The sequence below is a fragment of the Pituophis catenifer genome, unplaced genomic scaffold, assembly GCF_029215685.1.
Source record: "Pituophis catenifer annectens isolate HBS135680 unplaced genomic scaffold, rPitCat1.0.hap2 SCAF_1, whole genome shotgun sequence".
NCBI lineage: Eukaryota > Metazoa > Chordata > Lepidosauria > Squamata > Colubridae > Pituophis > Pituophis catenifer.
Genome location: NW_027256881.1, coordinates 32,572,201 through 32,599,565, shown reverse-complemented (window position 1 = coordinate 32,599,565; position 27,365 = coordinate 32,572,201). Strand labels below are relative to the sequence as shown.

The following is a 27,365-nucleotide window of genomic DNA, read 5'->3' as shown; positions in this document are numbered from 1 at the left end:
GGGAAAAGGCCCAAGGTAAGAAGTTGGAAAAGCATTAAATTTTTTGTTCAGCTTCTCCCAAAACAATATAATTAAATAACTTATTAATTTAAATTTATTTCAGCTGGAAAACATTTGGCAAACAAAGATGAGATCAAAGGAATTTGTTGGGCCTCATGGACCTGTGTGATAGGATCAGAAGTAAATGGGATCTGGCCAAAGTACAGTGATGTTACAGATATTAACTCGGTAGATGGGAATTATAATAATGCAATTTTAGTGACTGGAGATGATTTTGGATTAGTTAAATTATTCAGATTTCCATGTCTTAAAAAAGGTAAGACATTGTGCCGTGTATATATAATGTCTTCCTTTATTTGTATTATGGATTATTTGATATTTTTTCAGTGGCTGAGATGTATTACTTTAATTTATTTAAATTATTTATGAAAATAATGAAGACGAGATAACAAATAAAAATGCTCAATCTCTAATATTACAAGTAAGTGCAGGCAGAAAATTACCAGATAAATGGACCTATCTTTCTTTTTCATTTTAAAAAGGTGAGTAAATATTTAGAAGCACATTCCAGAAAAATAAAAAAGAAGTGAAGTAGAAAAACTTGCAAGCTATATAAAACTAAGCAAAAAATTGAGGTAATTAAATTAATGCTATATATCAGTGTTGGCGAAACTTTTCAGCACCGAATCCCAAAACGGGAGTGTGCATGTGTGGGTGCATGCCAGAAACCGGAAGAGCAGCTGCCTGGTGCGGATGCACATGCTGGGAAGATGATATTCCAGTTTCCGGCCAGTGCATGCACACCGGCCAACTGGTCTTCGCACATGCATGCACGCCAGAAACCGGAAGACCAGGTGGCCGGTGCGCATGCGCGTGCCGGAAACCAGAAGAACAGCCACCCACCACACACATCGCACCGGGCGGCTGCTCTTCCGGTTTCTGGCGCTCCCATGCACATGAAGACCAGCTGACTGGAGCTCCGGAACCCGAAGGAGCAATGGATGCCCGGAGAGATGGCTTTGCGTGCCACTTCTGGCACGCATGCCATAGGTTTGCCATCACGGCTATATATGAAATTGAATATTCAATAATAAAGGAAGCAAGTGTAATAAGTATCAAAAATCAAAATAAATAATTTGGACAGATCTTTTTAATGACCCATTATTTGAATGACAAAGATGTTGACTAGTTATTACTGGTTATATAATTCTATGAAAAGGATAATAGTGAGAGGCTTTTTTTGGGAAAGAACCATAATTCTGCCTTTTTAGGCATTGGGTTAGTTCACCACATGCCTTAGTGGGTCTGTTGCAGTAAAAAATAGAAGTTGCAGCTGAGGAACAGGAAATCAATTATTTTACAAATAACAGGATGTGGAAATTTATATGAAAATATAATTTTCATATTCATACTAAGATGGTATATAGCAGGGGTGTCAAACTCAATTTCATTGAGGACTGCATCAGGGTTGTTTTTTGACCTTGGGGTGGTGGTGGTCTGAGGGTGGCGTAGTCAACTTGATGTCACTCATGTCGGGGGTGCCTTTGGTGATACGAGCACTCTGGCAGTGAAAATGGGCTCTTGAGCTCTGTTTTCGGCTGTGATGGCCTCCTGCAACCCTCTGCCATCTAAAATGGAGCCCAGGAGGGCTGCACGCAGCCCTTGCGAGCTCTGTTATCGCTGGCAGAGGCACCGAGGGCCGGTCCTTTGCTGTTTTCAGGGCAGCCCCGTGGGCCAGATCTAAGCACCCAGCAGGCCAAATCTGCCCCCTGGATCTTGAGTTTGATATCCCTGGTATATAGCATCCTAGGAAAATATTGTACAAGTCCTTGATCTAATGAACCAGAAATGCAAGGCTGAAATAAGAGTTTTGTATTAATAGTACAAGTATCCTTGATTACTGACTGCCTCATGTAGCAACCATTTGAAGTTATGACAATGTAGAACAGCTTTGTAACCAAAGCTTGCAGTTACGACTGTCACAGCCTCCCATGATGATATGATCACCATTTGCATACTTTAATGGAGAATTTATAGGTTATTGACATGTGATTTTTCCATTTAACAATTATGGTGCTTAGAGATAGAGTGGCCAGTCCCAATTGTGGTTGCTAAGCAAGGACTACCTATGGCAGTGATGGCTAACTTTTTTGCCATCACGTGCCATGAGGGGAGGGGCGGTGGAGGTTCTCCTCTCTAGGAATCTCTGAGGCTGGGGAAAGCAAAAAACGTCACTTCCTGTCCCACCGGGAGTTGGGAAATGGGCCATTTCAGGCCTCCGGAGGGCCTCCAAGGGAGTGGGGAAGGCTGTTTTCACACTCCCCAGATGCATAGAGAGGATCTGGAGCCAGATGAGAAAGAAAAACGGGCCTTCCCCATCCCCCCAGGCCCTCCAGAGGCAGGAAACAGCTTGTTTCCCTACTTGGTGGGCCCAGAAGGCCCGAAAATCAGCTGGCCAGCATGCACATGCGCGCCAGAGCTGAGCTGCCATGCCCACTGATATGGCTACGCGTGCCACCTGTGCCACGTGTGCCATAGGTTCGCCATCACGGACCTATAGAATAGTAATAATGATCCACATAGTGTTTTTAAATTAGTATTGATTTAAATCTATTGTTCAACAGATGAAGAAGGATTAAGTAACAAAGGTGACCAAAAAAACTAACCATTTGGAAATAAAGAACATTTCTGTATATATGGATCATTTGCATCATGTTTTGAAATTTCATGCGGAGTACAGTAAAAAGTGATTTTATAAAATTTGCAATAACTTTCACACACATTTGTGTATGTGTTGCGTGTATGTCTTGCTTCTTTATGGTGTCTTTTTAGTTAGATTTAGTTTCAATTATCTTTATTTTTTTAATTTTAGGTGCAAAATTCAGAAAATATGTTGGCCATTCTGCTCACGTTACAAATGTCCGCTGGTCACATGACTTCCAATGGGTAATTAGTACGGGAGGTGCAGATCATTCTGTTTTTCAATGGCGGTTTATTCCAGAAGGTGTAACAACTGAAATCCTTGAAGCAGCCCGTATTGGTAAGACTTTCAGAAGGTTGAAATACAATTGAACTAAAAGGTCCTAATGACTTAAATGTAAATTTTAATCATTAATCCTCCAGAATACAGGTAGTCCTTGACTTCCGACCATAATTGAATCTGCAATTTGTATTGCTAAGTGAGACAGTTATTAAGTGGATTTTTTCCCACTTTATGACCTTTTTTATCACAATTGTTAAGTGAGTCACTGCAGTTGTTAAGTTAGTAGCATGATTGTTAAGCAACTCTGGCTCCCCCTTTGACTTTACTTGTCAGAAGGTCACACATGGTGATTGCCTGATGCAGGCGCCTGATGCACGCACAGCAACTGTCATAAATATGAATCAGTTGCCAACTGTCTGAATTTTGATCACATGGTACTGCAATGGTCATAAGTATGATAAATGGTCATAAGTCACTTTTTCAGTGCCGTTGTAACTTTGAACGGTCATTAAATGAACTGTTGTAAATCGAGGACTACCTGTACTGAAATCTAACACATACATTCCCTTTTATTTTAATCTCTATTCTCAACTTGGAAATTTATGGAAAGGATCACTGAAAAGAGAATATGCTTATTTAATGTTGTCCTTTGTTTTCATTTCTGGCTTAGATAGTTCTATATATTTTACTGTCAAGTCATAAATGTTCAGTATGTCCAAGAAATTTTGCCAATGTTTTAACATGTCAGAACTGAGATTTTACATATCTTTCCTGACACGGGAACTGATACTTTATTTTTAAAGTATCACTAACTGATTAATATTATTCCATCCCTTCTGCAGAATGTGGCATAGATTCATACAGTGAAGAATCAGATTCTGATTTATCGGATGTGCCAGAATTAGATTCAGATATTGAGCAAGAAGCTCAAATCAATTATGTTCGACAGGTGAGTAACATTGCAATATCTGATCATTAGATCAGGAACAGTTGAAATACCATTGCATCATACTTAAAATGAATATCTGGAAAAAATACACTTGTTGGTTCAGTGGCATTTGTGGGGAAGATAGAATAGCCAAAATAGCATTTACAATATTGTAACTCAGGCCTTGTCCTTTTTACGTGTATGTATCATCCATGCAAAAAATACAGGGCTTTGGTTATAATGCTACATCCTCCAACTTGTTTCCATCGTTTTTACACATATACCCACACTGCTTAGTCCTGTGGTTACAAGGCAGATTTATTCTGCTCCCTGCAGTGCACATTTGTTCAGCTTTGTCAATGGGCAGAGAAATATGTTAAATAAATACAGTCCATGTAATTTAAATAATTAAATTATTTGTATAATGACTATTGCAACATATTTGTGTTAATTAATTGTTGGACCATCTTTTTAATATAAATAAAAGACAAACATGTATCATCAATTCCAAGTAATCAGATAGGAATCGTGGTTCATTATCAGTGAAAGACTCAAATTATTTGCACAAAGTTCCTAGAAGGAAGCAGATGTGATCATAATGTTAATTATGATCCAATTATTCTAAATGCTTTTTTTCCAGTATATTTGGTGAAACTAGAAATATATCATTCCTATCACTCGTCTCCTCCCACTTATGACTGTATGATTGTAACCTTGTTGCTGGTATCCTTACGATTTATATTGACTGCTTCCTAATATGATTCGATTGCTTATTTGTACCCTGTGACTATCATTAAGTGTTGTACCTTATGATTCTTGACAAATGTATCTTTTCTTTTATGTACACTGAGAGCATATGCACCAAGACAAATTCCTTGTGTGTCCAATCACACTTGGCCAATGAAAGAATTCTATTCTATTCTATTCTATTCTATTCTATTCTATTCTATTCTATTCTATTCTATTCTATTCTATTCTATTCTATTCTATATTGTTTGAACATCCCTTGCTACATATTTTATGTAAAAGGATATAAGAAAATATATACTGTTTATCCCTACTGATTAATTTTAAAGTAAACCAATTCAGTCCCTAGCTATCGCCACACCCAATATACTTTAGCTGCTGAGTTGGGCTGTGGATATCATGATTTAGAGCAAAAAGTATAAAATTACTTTCTATTTCAGAAGAAATATTTTTCTTCCATATTCTTCTTTCAACTTCTTCCCTCCCCAGAATGTTTCCTGATAATTCAGAGAACCTCCATAAAAATTTCTGCGGTTTAGCTAAATAAGTAACATTTTTTTTACATGTTAACTATCTACTGTTCCATACAGTAGATAGATGTCTGGCTAGATGGGTTGGGTAAACAGGATAGTAGAAATTCATAAATTGTGTGCCTGCTTCACAATGGGGCAGAACTTATTATCTTTGTATCAGTATTCCACTGGGGGGACAATTTATGTATCTGTTTTGTTTTTTATTTTCATGCACTTTTTGTATGGAGTTTTGTCTAGCTTTTTTTGTTTTTGCATTTTGTTCCTTTTTTGGAGTTTGTATTTTAATGTTTCGCATAAAATAAAAAGTAAGAAAAAAACAAATTTCTTCGTTTATATCTAGGTGCTTGGAATACATGACAACAACTTCAAACTTCTTTTTATTGTTTTTTCTGTTTAGTTAAACATTTTGATTACAAGTTTCATTAAATAGATTCAGACATCAATTGCTTTTGGAAATTGGTTTTGGAAATATTAATAGGAATTTAACACATGTTTATGACCCTTTGGAAGTCAGAGTGTTCTCTCTTAGAAGAGGACTTCTTTGGTATACAATGATGCTATTCCCCAAAAGCTGTCCATCCCTAAAAACCTTTTGTTGGTCTTAGTATTTCTTGATCCAGTTCCCCTTCTCTAGAATTCTAAGGATTTCCAATTATAAAATTATAGAATTATTTTTTTCAAACAAGTTGATTTTGTTTAGTAGTATAGCAATCTTCCCCAATTTGGGGAAATTCTACCCTAGAAATATTAGACTACAACACAATACAGGATGAGAATTATGAAAATTGTAATCTAATACTTTTCAATCATTAGAGTAGAAGAAGATATGATATAGGACAATGACATAGATCTTTCAAATTACCAAATACTTTATGCTAACAATAAGCAAACAAAAAGAAGCAACTGGAATTATTTGATTAAAAGTTTATAATTAAAATTTTTCTTTTTTGTTTTTTGCAGGTTTACAAAGAAGATCTACCTCAACTGAAACAACAACGTAAAGAGAAAAGCCACTCAGTGCCCTTCCTTAAGAGAGAGAGAGCCCCTGATGACAGTTTAAAGCTGCAATTTATACATGGGTATAATACACTTTCAACAGTAACTCTTTCAGTACTTTAATCACAGAAAAAGATATGATAAGTCTTTTCCAAAAATGCTCTGATGATAATTACAAGTTGTTTCTAGCAAGAAATTACTAACTGCGTGCGACTTAAATAGGCTAAGGGAGTGGCCAATTATCCTCAAGCCTTATTCTCGAGGAGACCTCCTCCTCCTGAGTAACCACTCCTGCCTTTTGGCAGTCCTGCATGCTCGAGCATTGAGGAGAGGCTCCTCCACTTCACTCTCTCCACTTGAAGGAGCCTCTGGAGGTTCTGAAGGCCCTGGCTGAGTCTCTGCCTCTGGCACCACATCCTCTTCAGCCTCCTCGCTGTCCGATGCGAGCGCCGTCTGCGCAGGTTGCTGGCGCAACCCCACACCAGCCTCCTCGTTGTCGGGATCAGCCACGATCCGCGCAGGCCGCTGGCAGGCCACAACAGGTTCTCCCCATCCCATTAAGATTTGCTTCCTCAATTTTAATAAAATTATTATACATCTTTGCCATTATAGTCTTTAAATATTATAATCCTTCCAAGTCTGCCCATTTCCCATATGCATAAGGATGGTACTAATCTCCGTACAAAGTCATTGTTATTTTGGTCATTGATCACTATTTCTTTATTTCTTTTATTCTTTTATTTTATTTCTGGGATTTATTTATACAAATAATACAAACCATATTAACTTTGTTGAATTATTGATTTAAATAGAAAGTGAAATAAATTCAGTTTATATTTAAATCAATATAATATATAATATATAATCAGTATTCAAACACCAAGTATGTTATTCTGCTATCTTAGAGATAATATCATAATATATAATAGTTTATATCCTAATACACTGATGTGAAACTTTTCGGCCCCGAGTGCCGAAAACATTGCACGGAAACATCGGGTGTTCGCACATGCTCATCGGGGCCGTGCTCCGGAAAAGCCGAACTTCTGGGTTCTAGCATGCATGCGTGCCCAATGTCCAGCCAGCCAGCGCACATGCGCAGGCTGTTTTTTGGCCTTGCCATGTACATAAAGGGATCACGCTCCTGAAAAGCCAAACTTCCAAGTTCTGGTACGCATGTGCACCCGACACAGCTGTCCGGTGCACATGTGCATACTGGTTTTTGGCATAGCCGCGCACATGAAGGACAACTGATCATCGCACACGCACGCGCACCAGTAACCCAGAAGACAAACAGGCAAGACCATGTGTGCCGGGCGACATGGCTTCACATGCCACTTTGGGCACATGTGCCATAGGTTCGCCATCACAGTCCTAATATATGGAGCATCATCCCTGCAAAGGTAAAATGGGTATTCTTTTGAAAGGCACTGAAGGCATCGTTTTGCCAGCAGGCCTGGGAATCCCAGGGTGATACAGAGTGCATCAAGTGGTTTGTTTGATTGTTGTCACCAAGGGGATGAGGGTTTATTGGTTTTTGTATTTGAAATAATTCTGAAAGCTGCTTGGAGTCACTGTGAGTGACTTGGCCACCTAATTTCTTGATAAATAAATAAATATTGATTAGAAATAAGCCCTATTAATTTCAGCAAAATATGACTCAGTATAAATGATAACACTAGGATCATGGTACATTTCCTCGACTATTAGGAGTCTTGTTAACTTATTTACCTGTTGATTTTTTTCCCTATTGATTTCAGTTATAGAGGCTATGATTGTCGAAATAATTTATTCTACACACAAACTGGAGAAGTGGTCTATCATATTGCTGCTGTTGCTGTGGTGTATAATAGACAGCACCACACTCAAAGACTATATCTTGGTCATGATGATGACATTCTCAGCCTTGCTATCCATCCTATGAAAGATTATGTTGCTACTGGACAGGTGAGTATGCAAGAAACATGATCAATGGCAAATCAATGTTAAAAATTACAGATTTTCTCACAGTATTCATTCTAGCATTTTTTTTCAAATTAAAAAATGTACTTATTTAAGAATAATATATCTCAGTGCTTTATGAATGGTTCTACAGTAAAATATTATAGAATGTTCTCTTCATCTCAAAGGCGTGTTAAAGTGTATTATAATATTAATACCAATTAGATAAAAAGGAAGCCTAGCATCTCAACTGCCAAAAAGCAGAGGGTGAGTAGGTGAAAAACAATCCAGGAAATGGAATGTTTGGCACAAATTTATAACAATCCAAATTTTGTGGACTGTAGTTCAATTAGCTAGATTAATAGTGGTTTACAAGCAATTCACTTAACCTTGGAATGGGTTGTAAACAAAGATTGAAGAATAATGAATGCCAAAAATACAGAATGCAGAAATATAAAACAGTATCCACAAATTGCATTGTCTTATTTTCTGGCTGTGCTGTGTTGTAGATAATTTGTAGCTACCAATTTTGCCCTCTTCCCTATTCCTCTCTGGAGTGAATGCATCCTGAATCTAAAGAATGCCTCAATTAAATTTTCCAGTTTGAATCTCTACATAGCCAGATAGACTGTGGATTTTATAGTTTCTATTGTCATAAGCATATTAATATTTAAATATTGTGAGGTTGTTAAAATAATATATGAGGAAACTAAACTTGTTCAAAACAGGTTTCATAAAATTTTTAGGAGTCAATATATAAAGGCTCTTTTCAATCACATTCAATTGCAAGTGATTTTATGCTTATTTTTTAACAAGAATGCAGGTGTGATTTGGCATTATTTCTTAGTCTAGGCTATAGTGCTAGGATTTTCTTACTGTTTTATACCCCAGGACTAACTTTGTTTTGTCAGAGGTAACATAGCTATGACATATGTTTAAGAAATGTTCAAATTATTTAGTATCTGTTCTGATTAAAATGAATTAAAAATGTTTTAGATATTTTTGTGATAGTGAGTCAATTCAACCATATAATAGTGTGGTTTCAATAAATGAAAAAATAGGAAATTTTTGAAATAAAATACAGTAATGCAGTTCAGAGAATCCTAAAATCCATTGCTGGCCAAATATATATACTCAATTTTGTTTGGTTATAGAAAGATGGGCAAAAATTCGGATAGTACCTTCAGTAGAATTGGTGATGTCAAGCACTTTTTCTCTGTTTTTTTAGATGAAATTAAGGTTGAGAAATTAAACAGCAAATCTCCAACTCTAATTTTCATTCTTAGAGCCCCCCACATTTCAAAAGATATGAATTGCCTTTTTTCAGAATGATTTTAGACCTCTGCTTATGAACAAAAGCTCTTTTGACTGAAAGTATTCATTGCTTTGGGTTTTTATTAAATGGCAACTAAAATAATTGCTCTTATTTAGGTTGGGAGAGATCCTGCTATTCATATTTGGGATATACAGGTGCTCAGATGTTTGTCACTGCTAAGAGGCCAGCACCAAAGAGGAATATGTGCACTTGACTTTTCAGGTGAGCTGCTATGTAATGAACACTGCTTTAGAATGGGAAATGATGTTGTTTAGTTATATGGTAACTCAAATAATTTTTGTCTGTAAAAGATCATACCCTCCTCCTCTCCTCTTCCCTCTTCAAACTATTCAAAGTTAAACTTTTTTTCTGGAATACCAAGCAGAATCTCGTCTTTTTCTTCAGGTGCATGAAGCTACTGTAGCTTCCTAGACAAATTCTACCTAGTAACCATGCAACAAGGCTTGTTGGGACCTGTCCAGAGGTCACATTTTTAAGTTTAAAACTCTTGGTTCTTTTCCTGATTTTCACTTATAAGAAGCATACATAGAAGCATCAAACAAGCAATAGCTAGCCTTTTCAGTTCTATTGAGTTGGGTTAAGCCTCTGTCACAAAACATAACAACACCATCACTTTCGAACATATCAAGTTTACTACTGTGGGGTTCTTAACTTCATATCTGTGGGCACTATTCCTTGACTTGATTTCTTACCTAAACCTTGTGTGTGTCTGTGTAAACTGGTTATATCTCCATCACAGCCATTTTATGAATGGGCAGAACTGCCAATGGCAGCCATAATGGTTTCAAACTGGCTCTTGAACTATGAAAAATTTGGGAACTGTTAAGTCCTTTTCTAGAATAATTTTAGTTAGGAGAAGGAGGAAGAAATAAGTACAAATTAAGTCATTGTGAAAGTTTGATTATTGTAGAACATCCAAATTCCTTATTCCTGGCACCATAATATAGAAATTTGCAATGAATATTACATTTGTCACATTTCATTTCATGATATCTCATGATGAACTATGAATTGGTTTTGTACAGCTGATGGAAAATGCTTAGCTTCAATTGGATTAGACGATAATCATACTATTGTACTGTGGGACTGGAAAAAAGGAGAAAAGATGGCAGTGACCAGGTAAGATTACTATCATGTTGCATCCATAGTTGTATATATTTTATATAATACAAGTATTCTTTGTTGCTGTTCCAGGAGTTTTTTTTTTTTTAAAAAAAAACATATGTTGACCAATATAGAAAGAGAGATAATGACCACATCAATTATCCCACATTCTTGTATGAGACCTCCATTCATATGCTGTATCAGGAATCATCAATTTATGGCCCTAGACATACTGGCAGATATATAAGCTGAACACGAAACGGCAGGAAACAGCATCAGACACTCAATTTCTGTCCATATATTTTGAGGATAAGAACAGAACTATTTTTGCAATGTATTATTGCAAAATAATATACTGTTCCCATCTGTATGAATTCTGCTTATTTAATTCTTCAAACTGTTCTCGCTCTAATTTTCCTGTAATTTTCATCGCTTTTTAAAAACTACATTTATAATGCCAGCCTTCAAAGTAGACCAGTCTAGAAAAGCAATACTATACAGGTCAGCATTACTTTTGTTATAAAGCTGTAATAACAGAATCTTACAAGTCTAAATTTGCTTACCTCTCCCTCCTTTATCTTTGTGTAAAAGGCATTTACTTACATTACAGGTAATCCTTGATCTTGTGATTTCTATTACAGTCAGTATGCATTGTCCTGTGCTTGACCTATTGTCTTTCTTGTTTTCCCCCTTACAGAGCAGAAAGATTGCAGAGGAAGGGATTACAAGAAAGTAAACAGGCACACAAGGGAAGCAAGGCACACATCAAAAGCAAAGCACTGATGCCAGCAGCTGCAAGCATGCTACACAATAGTCCTCTGTATCCCTCATTATGTGCCTGCATACTTTCTTGTAAGGCTTCACTCTCCAATCTCTCCATTCTATGAGAAAGGAAAATAGGTTTAGCACAGGAGAAATTGCCTACAGAAATCACTCCCCTCCCCCTTACACTGCTTGTGTAGCATGATTATGGCTTACTTTCAGTGTGTATTCTTCATTGTATGCCTGATTTCTCTCTTGTAATGCCTTCTCTCCAATAAATAAAACACAAACATTAATTCCTTTCTTGCTAATTATCTCAGTTCCAAGATGAACATTCCAAAGGATGGAGGAGTGGGGAACAGGAAAGAATTGTTGCAGTCATATGATTTCCGACTTAGCAATTACTTTACTCAATGATAGAGTTGCCTACCTGAATTGTGGTCACTGAACAAGGACAACATTCCTGGCCTAGCTAAGGTCATTTTCATTTGAACATTGCCTTGATAGCAATTCTTCCTCTCATCCTTCAAAACCATTCCCTTTACCCTCTACAGTTGTCAAGAAAACAAAATGCACTTGTTCATATAGCCAAGAAACATTTATGACAACTTTTCAAATGGTTGTAGTTTTCCTGTGCTGTTACTGTCCATGTTGTGCTTCAATTTACCATAACTCTTAATCAGTGTTTAACCTATAGCTGTGATGGCGAACCAATGGCACGCGTGCCACAGGTGGCACATGGAGGCATATCGATGGGCACGCGAGCATTGCCCTAGCTCAGCTCCAGCGTGCATGTGTGTGCCGGCCAGCTGATTTTCGGGCCTTCTGGGCCCACCGGAAGTCGGGAAACAGGTCATTTCCTGCCTCCAGAGGGCCTCTGGAAGGTGGGGAAAGCTGTTTTCGCCCTTCCCAGGCTCCATGAAAGCCTCTAGAGCCTGGGGAGGGTGAAGAAACGGGCCTACCAGACCCACCAATAACTGTTTTGCCGTCGCGTGCCAAAAGCGGGGGGGCGGGGGGACGTTGAATTATGGGTGTGGGCACGCATGCATGCGACCCCCCCCCCCCGCACAACCCCCACTTTTGGCACGCGATGGCACAAAGGTTATCCATCACTGACCTATAGCATTAGAAATGCGTGTCCATCCAGGTATCAATTATTTTTAAAAAAATAGTCTCAAATGGTTAGATTTTGGGAGACTGAACTGAATCACAAAGCACTTTGAATTCTAGCAACTGGAAATGGCCACCTATTCTCCCAGTTGTCCCACAGTGACTGTACTATAGGTAGCATACACCATTTGCACATACAGTACTAGAAATGTAAATGATGAACAACTTTGCAATTGTTTACTGTCCATTTTCTATGGAGTATTGAATTGTGTAATAAATAGTATCTAACAACACTGCATTCATTAATAGGTTTTCAGCAATAATTGTAAAGGGAAAAATACCAGAATAGCAGTGTGTCAGAAATTATAGGGTGTTTAAAGCTTTGTGTGATTATGGAACTGATCTGTGATATACTGTGGCTCCCTTCCTTATGCATCTCATTGAAATCTGCCCCCACTGTTTGGAGGACTATTTGAAAGAATCTAAATCACAGTACAAGGAGAATGCAAACTGAGACATAATGAAAATCATTGTGCCCTTTCTTATAGTATACAACTACAACATGGCTTCCAAATTATTGTGGCATTCAAAAATTACTTTGCTGTTTCTTGAGTCAAAATCATTTAAATCAAACTATTCTACATTTCTTCTTTTGTTGAATTCAGTGGTGTATTAAAAGGGAAGACTATTCTCTGAAAATATTTGCCATGCAGTTTTTGTGATATAAATGGATCTGCAAATCATTTTTTTCTTTCTATTAAATCACTGTTGTGCCCCAGGCTTATCTTTTTTTCATCCTCATCTTGAATAAATGTTTCCTTGGCATTCTTGGATTTCATTCACTTTTGGAAGGTTAATAATTTTACTTAGTAATTGCATGCATGAACAAAGCATTAGGGAAAAACTGGGTCATGTATTTCGTTGGTTTTCTAATGGATGTGTTCTCTTTTTAGGAAGTAGCATTTTTCTTTTTTATATGAGTCTGCAGCAGTTTCTGTTCTTTTTATTCTATTCTAATATGCAGTGTAGGAGCCTATCTTTAATCTGAGATTGCTTAAATTTATAATAGTTTCTTATTTGTTGCCTGATGGATTAAAAGTGATACACATTTAGCTCTCTTAAGCAATGTCACCTATGTCACATTTCTGATAATAGGTCTTGACATTATTCAAATAGGGCTGCTGTATATCTGTCCTTACAAGTTATTTATTAGTGGATTTCTGCTGTTGGTATGCTATATAAAATTAGATTCCCTAAGTTTTTACTTATTTGGGAATCTATATTTCTCTAATGTTTGAATGCATTTCTCTAATGTTTGGATGCTTCTATAAGAATGTATTGAATATACCTTCAGTTATATTACGATGGACTGGATTAAATCTTTATAAAATCCAATTTATGTAATTGAGTTATATAATTGGATCTCCTCAGTAATGAAATGTAAAATTTGTTAGTACCGGTTTTGTGGGCGTGGCTTGGTGGGAGGGGTAATGTGACTGGGTAGGCGTGGCCAACTTTTTTTTTTAACTTTTAAAACCATTTTTTCTACAACCTCTTCAGCTGAAGAGGTTGTAAAAAAAATGCTTTTAAAAGCCTCTGACGATCCCAGCTCAGTTGCCTGATCGGCAGAGGCTTTTTTTTCTTTTAAAACATTTTTTCTACAACTTCTTCAGCCGAAGAGGTTGTAAAAAAATGCTTTTAAAAGCCTCTGACGATCCCAGCTGAGCCGCACGATCATCGAGGCTTTTTTTTTTTACTTTTAAAAGCATTTTTTCAGCCAAAGAGGTTGTAGAAAAAATGCTTTTAAAAATTAAAAAAAAAGCCGCTGATGATTGCACGGCTCAGCTGAGCATGGGGGGGTGAGTAGGGATTTTTGCTACCGGTTCTCCGAACCACCTGCCAGGCGATCCGGTCCGAACCGGGAGCATTTCACCCCTCGATCTCCTCCCAAATAAGCAATAAATTATTTAAAAGAATTTTGATGAAACAGTTCCTAATTAGTTTCCTAATTCCTGTTCAACATGCAGATTAAGATTTTGTTAAAATTAATTGGATATGAGAGCATGAATTGCAATTGAGCAGTCCTTTACTGAACCGTATCTCTACTAATACATCAGTATGTAACCATGTACCTTCCCATTGACTAATTCTATTATTTAAATAAAAATAACAAGACTGGATAGATTTAACTAAGGAATGATACCTTCAGAGATTTACTATTGACTAAGCCAACTATTTTGGAAGTGAGAAGCTACAATTAAAATAAAACTGATTTGTTTGTAGGAGAATCTTATTGTATAAACTGGATTCAACAAGGAATACGATGTCATTTACAGGTAGTCCAACGGCACTGAAAAAAGTGACTTATGACCATTTTTCAGCATCTCCATGGTCACAGGATCAAAATTCAGATGCTTGGCAACTGGTTCATGTTTATGATGGTTGCAGTGTCCTGGGGTCACGTGATCCGATTTTGTGACCTTCTGACAAGCAAAGTCAATGGGGAATCCAGATTCACTTAACAACCTTGTTACTAACTTAACAAATGCAATGATTCACTTAACAATAGTGGCAAGAAAAGTCGTAAAATGGGGCAAACTCACTTAACAAATGTTTCACTTAGCAACATAAATTTTGGAATTAATTGTGGTTGTAACTCGAGGACTACCTGTATTATATTGATCGTATTAAGAGAAATCTCTATTAATTCTATTGTTTGTGAAAAGTTCTAATGGTGCTAGAACCATTTGAACTTTTTAACCCCCACAATTAGTCAGAATAACTTTTAATTTGGAGTTTTAAAATCCTCCTGTATCAAAATAATATACAGGTGAAAATACATGCTAAATGTCTCTTCTATTTTGTCCAGCAATAGTGCTGTAAGACATGTTCACTACTGTTAAAGTGCCACGTCCTCTTTTTAAAAATAGGATGTTACTGTCACAATAGTACAAAAATCTATTCATTTATTATTTATTTTTTAATGTTTTGCAGGGGTCACAAAGATAAGCTCTTTGTAGTAAAGTGCAACCCTCATCATGCTGATAAACTGGTGACTGTTGGAATAAAGCACATCAAATTTTGGCAACAAACAGGTAGTAGAATTTATTTTATTTCTTCACCAAAAACTTGATTCAGATAATTTGATTTCCTATTACAGATACAGCAAAATTTTCCTGTGACTATTCTGTTTGTTACCAATCTTGTTTGAGGATGTACATACTTGATATACAGCTATATGTGTTGTTGATGTCTTGATTTATGGTGAGGGCTTGAATCTGTCAGGAGCAAAAAAAGGGGGGGGGATGGAAAAATTAGTGGGATATGAAGGAAATTTTTTAATTTCCCCTCCTCCTCCCCCCACACTCAAAGCAACATAGCCAAGGCGGTGCTGGCAATGGAGGCTAGTTAGCGGCATTGGTTGCCCCCCCCACAGATGCATCTGTTTATGGTGCTGGGGTGGGGGGGGGTGGCACTGGCGCCGCTGATGGCGTCTGCCACAGAATGCTGCAATGGTAGTTTGCTGAGGGTGAAGAGAAGAAGCTGAGGCGAGGAGGCCTGGACTTATAGATTGACAGAGGAGGAGATGTTACCCTCCTCTGGGGATACTGCTTCCCCCCCCTCCTTTATGGGGGGAAGGGTTTACGAACTGCTACACTCTGGACACTTTGGACCCCTTACCATTTTCCACTCACGCCCTCGCTGGTAGGAGAGACTGAGCACCATGTGAGGGAGCTGACTATATCCCAACAGAGAGTACAGAACATTGTTCCCGATAACTTTCTGTAATGGGACCAGCCGTCGTGAGAGGATGGTTGGCTATTATCCTCCGTTGGAGAAAAAGAACATTGGACCTTCTTCCTGTCATGAGAGGACAGTGGAGTCCAGCCCTATAAATGGATATTTTGTGACCTTTTATGCTCAGTCATCCCTTTGGACTATGATAGACTCCCGGACTGGCCTTCCTTGCCCATCTTTGGTTCGGTTGATGCTCCAAAAAACTGACCTTCTCGCGCTACGAGACTCCCCCCTCTCGCAGGCCTGGCCCTCCACGTTATCGAGGGCCTATCTTGATGATGGGCTTTGGAACCCCGAGAGATGGCATGCAGCGAAGAGGGGGTTGAGGGGTTTTTTATCGGGTTTTTTAAGGAAAATTTTAAGGGGACCCGGGAGGAGGGGAGGGGGTTGTAGAGATGGACCTGGGGGGGTCATATAGCCACTGGGCGGGATGATGGGTCGCTTGGGCGCAGCAGAGGGATCATGGAAAAAAATTGGTCTGGGGAACAACGAGGTGTCGGGAAGGGCAGTGTAATTGAAATAGTGAGTGGGAGGGGCAGATATGATGGGTGCAGGGGACCATGTTCTGGGGGTGCGCATACGCTGTCTATGAGCGATTGCACACTCCGGCCCCCAAGGCGCGACTCGGGTCCTGGGTTGCACAGAGTCTCAGGCCCTGGGTCCGCGGCTGATGTTATGTAATGCCAGGTCAGTTGTTAACAAAGCCCCCCTCATTTGTGATCTTATTTTGGAGGGGGGTGCAGACCTGGCAGGTATTACAGAGACCTGGCTGGGCCACGAGGGCAGGATTCCCCTCGTTGAAATGTGCCCACCAGGTTTCTGTGCATTTCACCAGCCAAGGGCCCAGGGGAGGGGTGGGGGAGTGGCAGTGATTATTCGGGAAAGTCTTAGTCCGAGGGAGACCACTGTTCCTCAGATAGCCGGATGTGAGTCCCTCCTCGTGAAGTGGGGCCGTGGGAGGCAGATGGGTTTGCTGACTACATACCTGGCTCCCTGCCACGTGGCGGCGACCCTGCCCTAGCTGCTCGACGTTATTGCCGGGGTGGCGGTTGATACCCCCAGACTTATTGTCATGGGGGATTTCAACCTGCCATCTGCAGGTGAGGCGTCAGAAGTGGCTCGGGAATTCATGGCTTCCATGGCGGCCATGGACCTGACCCAATTAGTCCAAGGCCCTACTCACACAGGGGAACACACTCTGGACTTGATTTTTGTCTCTGGTCAGTGGTTGAATGATCTTGGTAGAAGGGACTTAGACATTAAACCCTTGTCATGGACAGATCATTCTCTTCTTTGCTTGGACTTTCCTGCCATTTCCCCCCACCGCAGGGAGACGGAACCAGTTAAATGGTTCCGTCCCAGGCACCTGATGGATCCCAAAAGGTTCCTGATGGAGCTTGGGCCATTTCCTGAGACCTTGGCACACGACTCGACTGAAGACCTGGTGGCCGCCTGGGAGATGGCGGCCGCCGGGGCTTTGGACCGCGTCGTGCCTTTGTGGCCTCTGACCCGATGCCGACCTCAATTGGCTCTTGGTTCTCCTAGGAGCTGAGAGAGATGAAGCGTCGGAAAAGACGCCTAGAGAGCATTTGGAGGACTAGTCAATCCGATTCCGACCGGACACTGGTGAGGTCTTATATCAAGACCTACCTAGTGGCGATAAAAGCGGCGAAATCTAACTATTTTTCCGCTCTTATCGCATCTGCAGAGAACCGCCCAGCTGCTTTGTTTAGGGTGACCCACTCCCTTCTTCGGGGGGGAGTGCGGGAAGATCCCTTGCAGGGTCGAGCTGAGGATTTTGTGCAATTCCTGCATGATAAAGTCGTTCGGATTCGGGAAGGCTTGGACTCCGACTGGGTGAGTCCAGGGGAGGAGACGAGGGCAGGTCTTGAGAATATTACCTGGGAGGAGTTTGATCCTGTGACTCCTGAGGATGTGGACAGGGTTCTGGGTAGGATTAGTGCCGCCACATGTTTATTGGACTCGTGTCCCTCCTGGTTGGTACTGGCCTCCCGGGAGGTTACACGAGGCTGGCTCCAGGGGATTATAAATGCTTCTCTGAGTGAGGGTGCCTTTCCCGCTGCCTTGAAAGAGGCAGTGGTGAGGCCCCTCCTCAAGAAGCCTTCCCTGGACCCGGCTGAATTAGCCAACTACCGTCCGGTCTCCAACCTTCGTTTTGTGGCGAAGGTTGTTGAGAGTGTGGTGGCACGACAACTGCCCGGGCACCTGGATGAAGCTATCTATCTGGACCTGTACCAGTCGGGCTTCAGGCAGGGGTACAGCACAAAAACGGCATTGGTCGAGTTGGTGGATGATCTCTGGAGGGCTCAGGACAGGGGCTGCTCCTCTGTCCTGGTCCTGTTAGATCTCTCAGCGGCTTTTGATACCATCGACCATGGTATCATGCTGCAGCGGTTGAGGGGGTTAGGAATAGGGGGCACCGTTTTGCGGTGGTTCTCCTCCTTCCTCTCCGACCGCTCCCAGTTCGTGTTGACAGGGGGGCAGAGGTCGACTTCGAGGCGCCTTGCATGGGGAGTGTCGCAGGGGTCGGTCCTCTCGCCCCTTCTGTTCAACATTTATGTGAAGCCGCTGGGTGAGATCATCCGTGGTTTTGGGGTGAGAGTCCATCTGTACGCTGATGATACTCAGCTGTACATCTCCACCCCAGACCACCCCAACGATGCCCTTGGTGTGATGTCTCGCTGCCTGGAGGCCATGCGGGTCTGGATGGGGAGAAATAGGCTCAGACTCAACCCCTCCAAGACCGAGTGGCTGTGGTTTCCGGCGCTGCAATATAGTCAGCTGGTACCATCGCTGACTATTGGGGGTGAGTCCTTACCCCCCACAGAGAGGGCCCACAATCTGGGAGTCCTCCTGGACGCACGGCTGTCTTTAGAAGAACATATGATGGCCGTGGCCAGGTGGGCTTTTTATCAGGTTCTCCTGATCCGCCAGTTGCAGCCCTTTCTGGACCGTGACACTTTGCGCATAGTCACTCACACCCTTGTCACCTCCCGACTGGACTACTGCAATGCTCTCTACATGAGGCTCCCCTTGAAAAGCACCCGGAGGCTCCAGCTGGTCCAGAATACGGCCACGCGGGTGGTTGTGGGCGCAACTCATTGTGCCTACGTGACACCTTTCCTGCGCGAGCTGCACTGGCTCCCAGTGGTCTTCCGGGTGCGATTCAAGGTGTTGGTTACCACCTTTAAAGCGCTCCATGGCATTGGACCTGGGTACCTTCGAGACCGTCTTCTGCCACCAGTAGCCTCCCACCAGCCAGTCCGCTCCCACAGAGAGGGTCTCCTCAGGGTGCCATCAGCCAAATTATGTCGGCTGGCGACACCCAAGGGGATGGCCTTCTCTGTGGGAGCCCCTGCCCTTTGGAATGAACTCCCCCCAGAAATTCGCAAAATCTCTGATCTCCGTGTATTCGCTGTGCCCTCAAAACCATGTTGTTCCGCCAGGCTGGGCTATCAATATAAAGATTTTAATTGGTTTTAAATTGGGTTTTTAAATTCGGGGTTTTATAAATTGGGCCTACTATTTAATAATTTTAATTATTTTTAAATATTGTCTGTCTTTGTGTTTTTAATTAGGCTGTACACCGCCCTGAGTCCTTCGGGAGAAGGGCGGTATAGAAATGAAATGAAATGAAATGAAATGAAATGAAATAATGAAATGAAATGAAATGAAATGAAATGAAATGAAATGAAATGAAATGAAATAATAAATAAAATAAAATAAAATAAAATAAAATAAAATAAAATAAAATAAAATAAAATAAAATAAAATAAAATAAAATGCCCTTGGTTCTATTCCTATTGGAGGACTGGATTCTGGTAATCCAATGGTAGGGTTAGGGTTAGTAAACCCATTCAATTACTTTGAAATGAGATGGATGGCAAATAAATTTGATAATAATATTAATACATTTATTTATAATTTAAATTAATATATGGACAGACAGACAGACAGGCAGACAGAATTGGAGAACCAGTTTGGTCTAGTGGTCAAGACACCAGGCTTGAAAGCAGGAGACCGTGAGTTCAAGCCCAGCTTTAGCTATGAAGGACAGCTAGATGACTTTGAGCCAATTACTGTCTGTCAGCCCAACCCACCTCAAAAAGTTGTTGTGGAAAAAACAGAAGGAAGAAATTGTGCTGAATATATTTGCCACCTTGAATTATACGTAAAAATCATAAATTTGGGATATAAATAAATAAACAAGCAAACAAATAAATAAATAAAATAAAGTTGGGCTCTGCAATTAGCACTAAGTGAAAGGATTCTAGGCATCTACCTGTCCCATTTTATATGGATCCTAAAATGCCTTGGAATCATGATATCAGATTTTGACAGCCTGTGGTGTAGATTTTTTTTCCCCTCCAAAAAATAAGAGCACTGTAACAAGATTTATTTTGTTTTGTCTTTGGAAAAATCCAGTTACCCCAAACCATAAATCATTCTTCATTTTGAAGATGTGATCATATTATTGTTATATCCTCTGCAGCTCAGAAATCAAAAACATTGTAAAAAAATAAATAATGCCTCCCCCTAGCAAAAAGTTACCCAATATGTAATGGATGGTATAATTATACTTGGTTGTTTCCTTCGTATTCTGCCTACCAATTTATAACATTGTTTCCTTCAAGATATGCAATTCAAGAAAAGCTAGAATTTTCTTTCTTTGTCTCCACCCCCAACATAACTTTTGTCCTCCCCTATTGGTTTTTAGTAATAGATAATTGAAATGTATACAGTCATTTATAATAATCCTTATTGGTCTATCATAACTATTCAGGTGGTGGTTTTACCTCAAAACGTGGCATATTTGGAAATATTGGGAAACAGGAAACCATGATGAGTATTTCCTATGGACGGATAGAGGATCTCGTTTTCTCTGGATCTGCAACTGGAGATATTTACATCTGGAAAGATGTTTTGTTGGTTAAGACAGTAAAAGCTCACGATGGGCCTGTATTTGCTATGCATGCTTTAGATAAGGTAAAAATTGTCTCGTCGTGCAATTCTGTAATCAGCTGCATCTTTTCATGGGATTATGCAGCTATTTCCAGCCACTGCATTGTTAGTTCAGGAAACAAAATATTTGGTTTAAGGAGTTGCCAACAGGTATTCTGTATGTTCTAAAGCACATTTTTACCTACAAAACTGAAGTGCCATTGAGCTTAAGTATGCATACATAGTTTGGGTAAATTTTGGCTTTAAATACCCCCCCAGAATAGTATTTGAACTGGATAAGTACTGTAAATTTCTCATCCCTGTTTCCAGTAAGCCAATTTAAGGATAGATGGGATACTTTTTGCAGTATTTGGAGCTAAATAAATGCTCCTTTGAACATGAAAATAGTAATCTTAATTAATGTAGCCTCAGTGTATTTATGGTTTTTTGCAATTATTCTTTCAATATTTGATGTTCAGATTAAGTACCATAGCCAAAAGAGCATCATTCATAGATAAGAGGGAAACATCAGCAAGCTTGGGGAGACAGAAGCGTATGAATGAATGTATTTCATTTTGTAATTCAGTGACATTAATTTTTTATCACCTAACTTTATATTGTCAATGTATTAAGCAGATCTATAAATCTGTTTCTGTTCAGGGTTTTGTGACAGGTGGGAAGGATGGCGTTGTGGCACTTTGGGATGATACATTTGAGAGGTGCTTGAAGACATATGCCATCAAAAGAGCAGCACTCTCTCCTGGGTCTAAAGGTATAACTAAACTAAGTTACAATAGGCAGGAATAAAGACTGCTTATAATAAAACATATGAAGAGACATTGCAAAATCCTAGTAAATCTGTAATAACCTCTTCCAAGGCCACCAGTTCTGCATTGTTCTATAAAGTGAATCTGGAGATTACTGGCAGATGGCTGATTTGCTTAAATTTGGGAGTGATTACCAATAATTTATGCCACAGCCATTATGAATAATCACCTAATTATGCGAAGACTGAAAGGTATGAAGTTCATGGAAATTATGCTATAGCTTTTTGGCATAAGTAGTGTCATGAAAATAAAGAGTGAGAGGTAATAAGGAATCAAAGACAGGAGGTAAGAGAAAAGAAATTTAATTAAATCTAATTTATAGCAACACTATTATACCTCTCCATACCTTTCTATTCTTGTAAATTATATATCTGCTTCCTCTGCATACATATACTGAATTATTTTCTTTACACATTATGAGAACCTCATCAGCTTCTTCCAACAACTTTCTTGGCCTTCTTCTTCCTCTTGAACCATTCATTTTTCATATATTTGTTTTGCAGTTTAGTCCTCATTCATTCTCACTATAAAATCAAAAAACCTGAACGTACTTATTTTTGCAATGGTCTTTCATTTTTTGTTCAATCAATGTTTATTAAGAATTCATTTATTCTTGAAACAATCTCTTCTTTTTTGTCTGGAACAGTGTTTGGCAGAATTCTGATTGAAAGGATACAAGAATTTTAGCTAACTTGGGGATGTAATGACCAGATTTTTGATTCTCAACAGGGTGTTAAAATATATATGAATGTGAGAAAGAAAATGTACTATGTGTTTATTGATTTAGATAATACAGATAGTCCTTGATTTACAACAGCTCATTTAGTGATTGTTCAAAGTTACAATAGGTCTGAAAAATATGATTTTTTCACAGTTACGACCTTTACAGCATTCCCATGATCATGTGAATAAAATTCAGATGCTTGGCAACTGGTTCATATATATGACTGTTGCAGTATCCCAGGATCATATGCCACCTTCTGACAAGCCCAGTCAATGGGGAAGCCAGACTCACTTAACAACTGGGTTACTAACTTATCAACTGCAGTGATTCACTTAACAATGGTGGCAAGAAGGGTCATAAAATGGGGCAAAGCTCACTTAACAACAGAAATTTTGGGCTCAATTATGGTCATACATAGAAGACTACCAGTATACAAGATAGTGAGTTAGGGTTTTTTGTGGAATTGTGGAATATTTTGTATGTATATATTTTGTATGTGTGAGAATCAGCACAATGCTTAGCAAATGGGTCAAAACTGAGTAGGGACTAAGACAAGTTTATGTGATGTTTAATGTAGTTACTGTACATATAAATGTGTAAGGAATGTTTGTAGTGACATTAGAGGTGTGTTAGTTACAGATATCAATATGTAGGGACTTTTGTTTAGATGATTTCCACATTGTTAGATGAAAACCTAAATAGTTCTCATGATTTGCAAAGAAAGTTAGATAGATGGATTTTTCTTTTTGTTGCTAGTGTTGAATATTTGTTAGGCTGTTTGTTTTCTTTTTTCCTTTCCTTTTTCTTTTTTGTATTTTATCTTTGGTGATAAAATCATAAATAAATATGTTTAAAATGTTAGATTGATGAGGTAACGAGAAATATAGATCTGAAAATTGAAGTATCAAAGACAAAGGTTGTTTTGCCTGACATAGAAAATAGAATAAATAATTGCAAGTTACAGTCACTAGGTGAATTAATGTACTTAACTATTTACTTAATAATGTAAAGGCTTATTAAAAATGGGGAAATGATTGAGGAAATTTAAAACATAACTATTGGTAGAAAGATAGTGAGTACAAGGTGGTTTGATGTAAAAAATAAATGTTAAAAGTATAAAAGAGCCTGTAGTACAGTGGACTAAAGCACACTGTTATTAACATCTGCTGCTTGCAATTACTGCAAGTTCAAATCTCACCAGGCTCAGGTTGACTCAGCCTTCCATCCTTTCAAAGGTAGGTGAAATGAGGACCCAGATTGTGGGGGCAATAAGCTGACTTTGTATAAATATACAAAAGTATGAAGGCTATTGCATAACGCATTGTAAACCGCCCTGAATCTCCGGAGAAGGGCGGCATATAAATTAAAGCAAAAAAAAAAAAATTGCTGTGTATAAAATATGTTTTTGTCTACTTATATAAAGTTTGAGTTAGATATATCAACATAAAATAAATTGAACACAGAATGAGATATTTAAGAAATGCAGATGGGAAACAAAAAGAGATAAGAGTGAAGATTGAATGAGTATTGAACCTGAATTTCATACAAAAGTGAGCTACTAGGACAAAATAAGTATATTGAGTGGTTTGGTGACATTGAAAAAATGAATATGGATCAAATCTCAAAGCAATTGTTTATTTTTTTCTCCTTCTATATTATTACATTGATATAATAATTATACAAACAGTAGCATTTCACATAGCCACAGCTGCCCCTTGCTCTTTGGGTAGGAGCCATGAGTCCAAGAGGACCTCCAATGCACTTGGTCTGTCTGGGGTAGTGCATCGCATCCAAGATCAAAGATGATAAACTCTTGGATACAGAGGGGTCCACCCACAGCCACTCCATTTTGCCAAGGTTCAGTTGAAGCCTGTTCTTCCTTATCCATGTCCCACAGCCTCCATCTACTGCATCACACACTTCAACCAGGATGGAAATATAGTATATAACTCTGTATCATAAGCGTACTGGTGATACCTCATCCATAGTGACATGTAGATGTTAAAAAGGAGAGGAAAGAACACTGAACCCTTTGGCACCACACAAGGGCTAGAGATTCATGGTTTAATTAGGGCATCCGTTGGAACCCTGACACAGGGGCTGTGAGCTGGACCTTTCCGTATAAACATCAATTAGGACCTGTTTTAGGGAAAAGAGGTGAATCAGTACCAAACTGTGCCACCCACCCCCATATCCCTAAGGAGACCATGGTCAATGGTATGGAAATCTGCTGAGAGGTCAAGAAGACCAAGGATGGATGCACCACTTCCATCCTATTCCTGCCAGAGATTATCTACAAGGGCAACCAATGCAGTTTTGGTTCTGTATCCAGGCCTGAAACCTGACTGAAAGGGGTCCAGATAATCAATTTCCCTCAGGATCCTCTATGGTTGCAAAAGGAGATGAGGAAGACTGGATGAAAATTTATAAAATCATGTCATACACAATCATTTTCTCATTTCTCATTTATTTTCTTCAGTTGATTTTGGTTTATATGTTAGTTTTTTGACTAAGGCAATAGACCACCATACTGTTTTTAAAATTATTTAATTAGTAATTAGCACACTTTCTTGAAATATAAGATTTATTGTTTTGGGATATGAACATTCTGTAATATAGTGGTGACTAGTATATTTGTCCTGTTTATAACAAAAAAAATATATGAAAAATGAATAGAAAGAGGAGGACCAAAAACTCATGGAGTTGGATGGAGTTAAGGAGTGTTGAAAAGAATGTTGAAAAAAAAAGACTGTTGAAAAGTTGAAAAAAACAACAACCCAGTATTCAAACCAGTATCTGAACATTGTTTGAAACAAGGATAATTTGCATGTTAGAAACATATGAGGAAATACAGTGAATGATATTGGTATAAATTAGATTTAGCCATATTTCCTTTTCTCTTTTCTTTCTTATCCCTTTAATATTGTGGCTTACTATTTCTTACCCTTTTTCCGCCCTTTTCATATTGATGCTTATCGTGAAAGGCAATAGCATAATGAGTATTTATGTAAGTATGCAATATATTATTCATTTTATGTAAACTTTCATGAGGATAACTTGTAGTGAAAAATTGCAGCAATACAATCAAAGAAATTCATACTATCAGATGGCAATTCATTGCTGCATAATATATTAAGGCCTTCAGTTTAATATATTACTGATAATTTATGCTCAAACTTAAATGTTAGACATTAATGTGCCTGGAAAAAATAAGACATGTAGTTCCACATTGTATGAACTCCTGAAACAGACAGAAACACCATTCCCATTTGACCATGGTGCTATGTGATGGCTTTGAGTCTGGCAATATCTTTCAGGTCAATTTAAATCCATAAGTTATTGTGGGGATAAAATAAGGGGAAGCCTATTGTGTCCCCTGGAGCTACCACTAAGAAAACCTGGACTCTAAATACAATAATTGTTTTTTAAATGTATTGACTTATGTATATAGCTAATATAAACAATAAAAAACATGGAAACCAGCATAAATAATCCTGGTTGCCCCCCCTCCCAAAAGCAAGATATTCCTTGCATCAAACAAGCAACTTTTCTAAACTCCAACCACAAACTACCCCAATGCTTGTGGTCTTCAAGGCTTTTCAGAAATTTAGCAAGTTAGGGGCCTGCCAGATCTCAGGAGGAAGGGTGTTCCAAAGGGCAGGGGCCACTACCGAAAAGGCACATTACTTCAATCTTGCTAGACGGCAACATTTAAGGAAAGGAACCTAGAGCATATCCACCCTGTTGGACTTGGTATAGCAAGCAGATACCCTCAGAGAAAAGTGGTCCTGCAAATATTTTTTTGTACTATCTGGAATCGAGCTCCCAAAATGACCATAGGGTTCAAGTAGAAATGTATGCAGTGTATTCCTTCAGGTACTTCAGATTCAAGCCATGGAAAGTTTTACAAATTGGTACAGGACTTAGAACTAAGCCTGGAACGAAATAGAGTCAGTAAGAAGTAATGCTAACATAATATGATCACAATGCCCAGTTCTAATAAATAGGCCAGCTGCCATATTTTGTGCTATCTGAAGTTTCTGAACATTCAGAAGACATTCCTCAATACATACAATACATGGTAATTAAAATGTATATGTGGCCCAAGTCTTATGTTACTATATGAATTGATTTTAAAATGTTTAACAAGAGATAATCTAAATCTAGCAAATGGGAAGCTCTATCAAAATTAAGAAAATTAAATGAAATTAGGTTTATTTATTTTTCTTTCTTTCAGGGTTGCTGCTGGAAGATAATCCATCAATTCGCGCTATCACTTTAGGACATGGGCATATACTGGTGGGAACAAAAAATGGAGAAATTCTTGAAATTGATAAAACTGGTCCCATGACTCTACTTGTGCAGGTATAATTGCTTATTTTATGTACCAAGAGCTATATCAAAGAGCATAACCAGCATTTCTACATTTGCTCTTAATGTAATTCATTTCCTATTTTATTTCACTGTAGCCCTCTGTACTTTTTTGCAATTTAGTTAATTTAATAAAGAAGTTATTCAAGATGTTATTGAATTGGATATTGTCTACATATATTGACAAATAGATTTCCAAACTTTTAAGTTATGAAGTCCATCAGGTTTATGCTTCTTCATGAA

At 38.8% G+C, this 27,365-nt stretch overlaps 1 protein-coding gene across 1 annotated transcript in view; it reads left to right on the top strand.

Moving 5' to 3' along the window:
* Window positions 1-27,365, top strand: part of EML6 (EMAP like 6) — a 106,416-nt gene that overhangs the window by 40,728 nt on the left and 38,323 nt on the right. Inside the window, exons 10-20 of the mRNA XM_070947590.1 lie at window positions 104-316; window positions 2,873-3,040; window positions 3,826-3,932; window positions 6,152-6,270; window positions 7,948-8,134; window positions 9,560-9,665; window positions 10,490-10,583; window positions 15,435-15,535; window positions 21,043-21,245; window positions 21,861-21,972; window positions 26,989-27,116. Coding sequence (XP_070803691.1) covers window positions 104-316; window positions 2,873-3,040; window positions 3,826-3,932; window positions 6,152-6,270; window positions 7,948-8,134; window positions 9,560-9,665; window positions 10,490-10,583; window positions 15,435-15,535; window positions 21,043-21,245; window positions 21,861-21,972; window positions 26,989-27,116 — 1,538 coding nt within the window. The remainder of the gene's footprint in view (window positions 1-103; window positions 317-2,872; window positions 3,041-3,825; window positions 3,933-6,151; window positions 6,271-7,947; window positions 8,135-9,559; window positions 9,666-10,489; window positions 10,584-15,434; window positions 15,536-21,042; window positions 21,246-21,860; window positions 21,973-26,988; window positions 27,117-27,365) is intronic.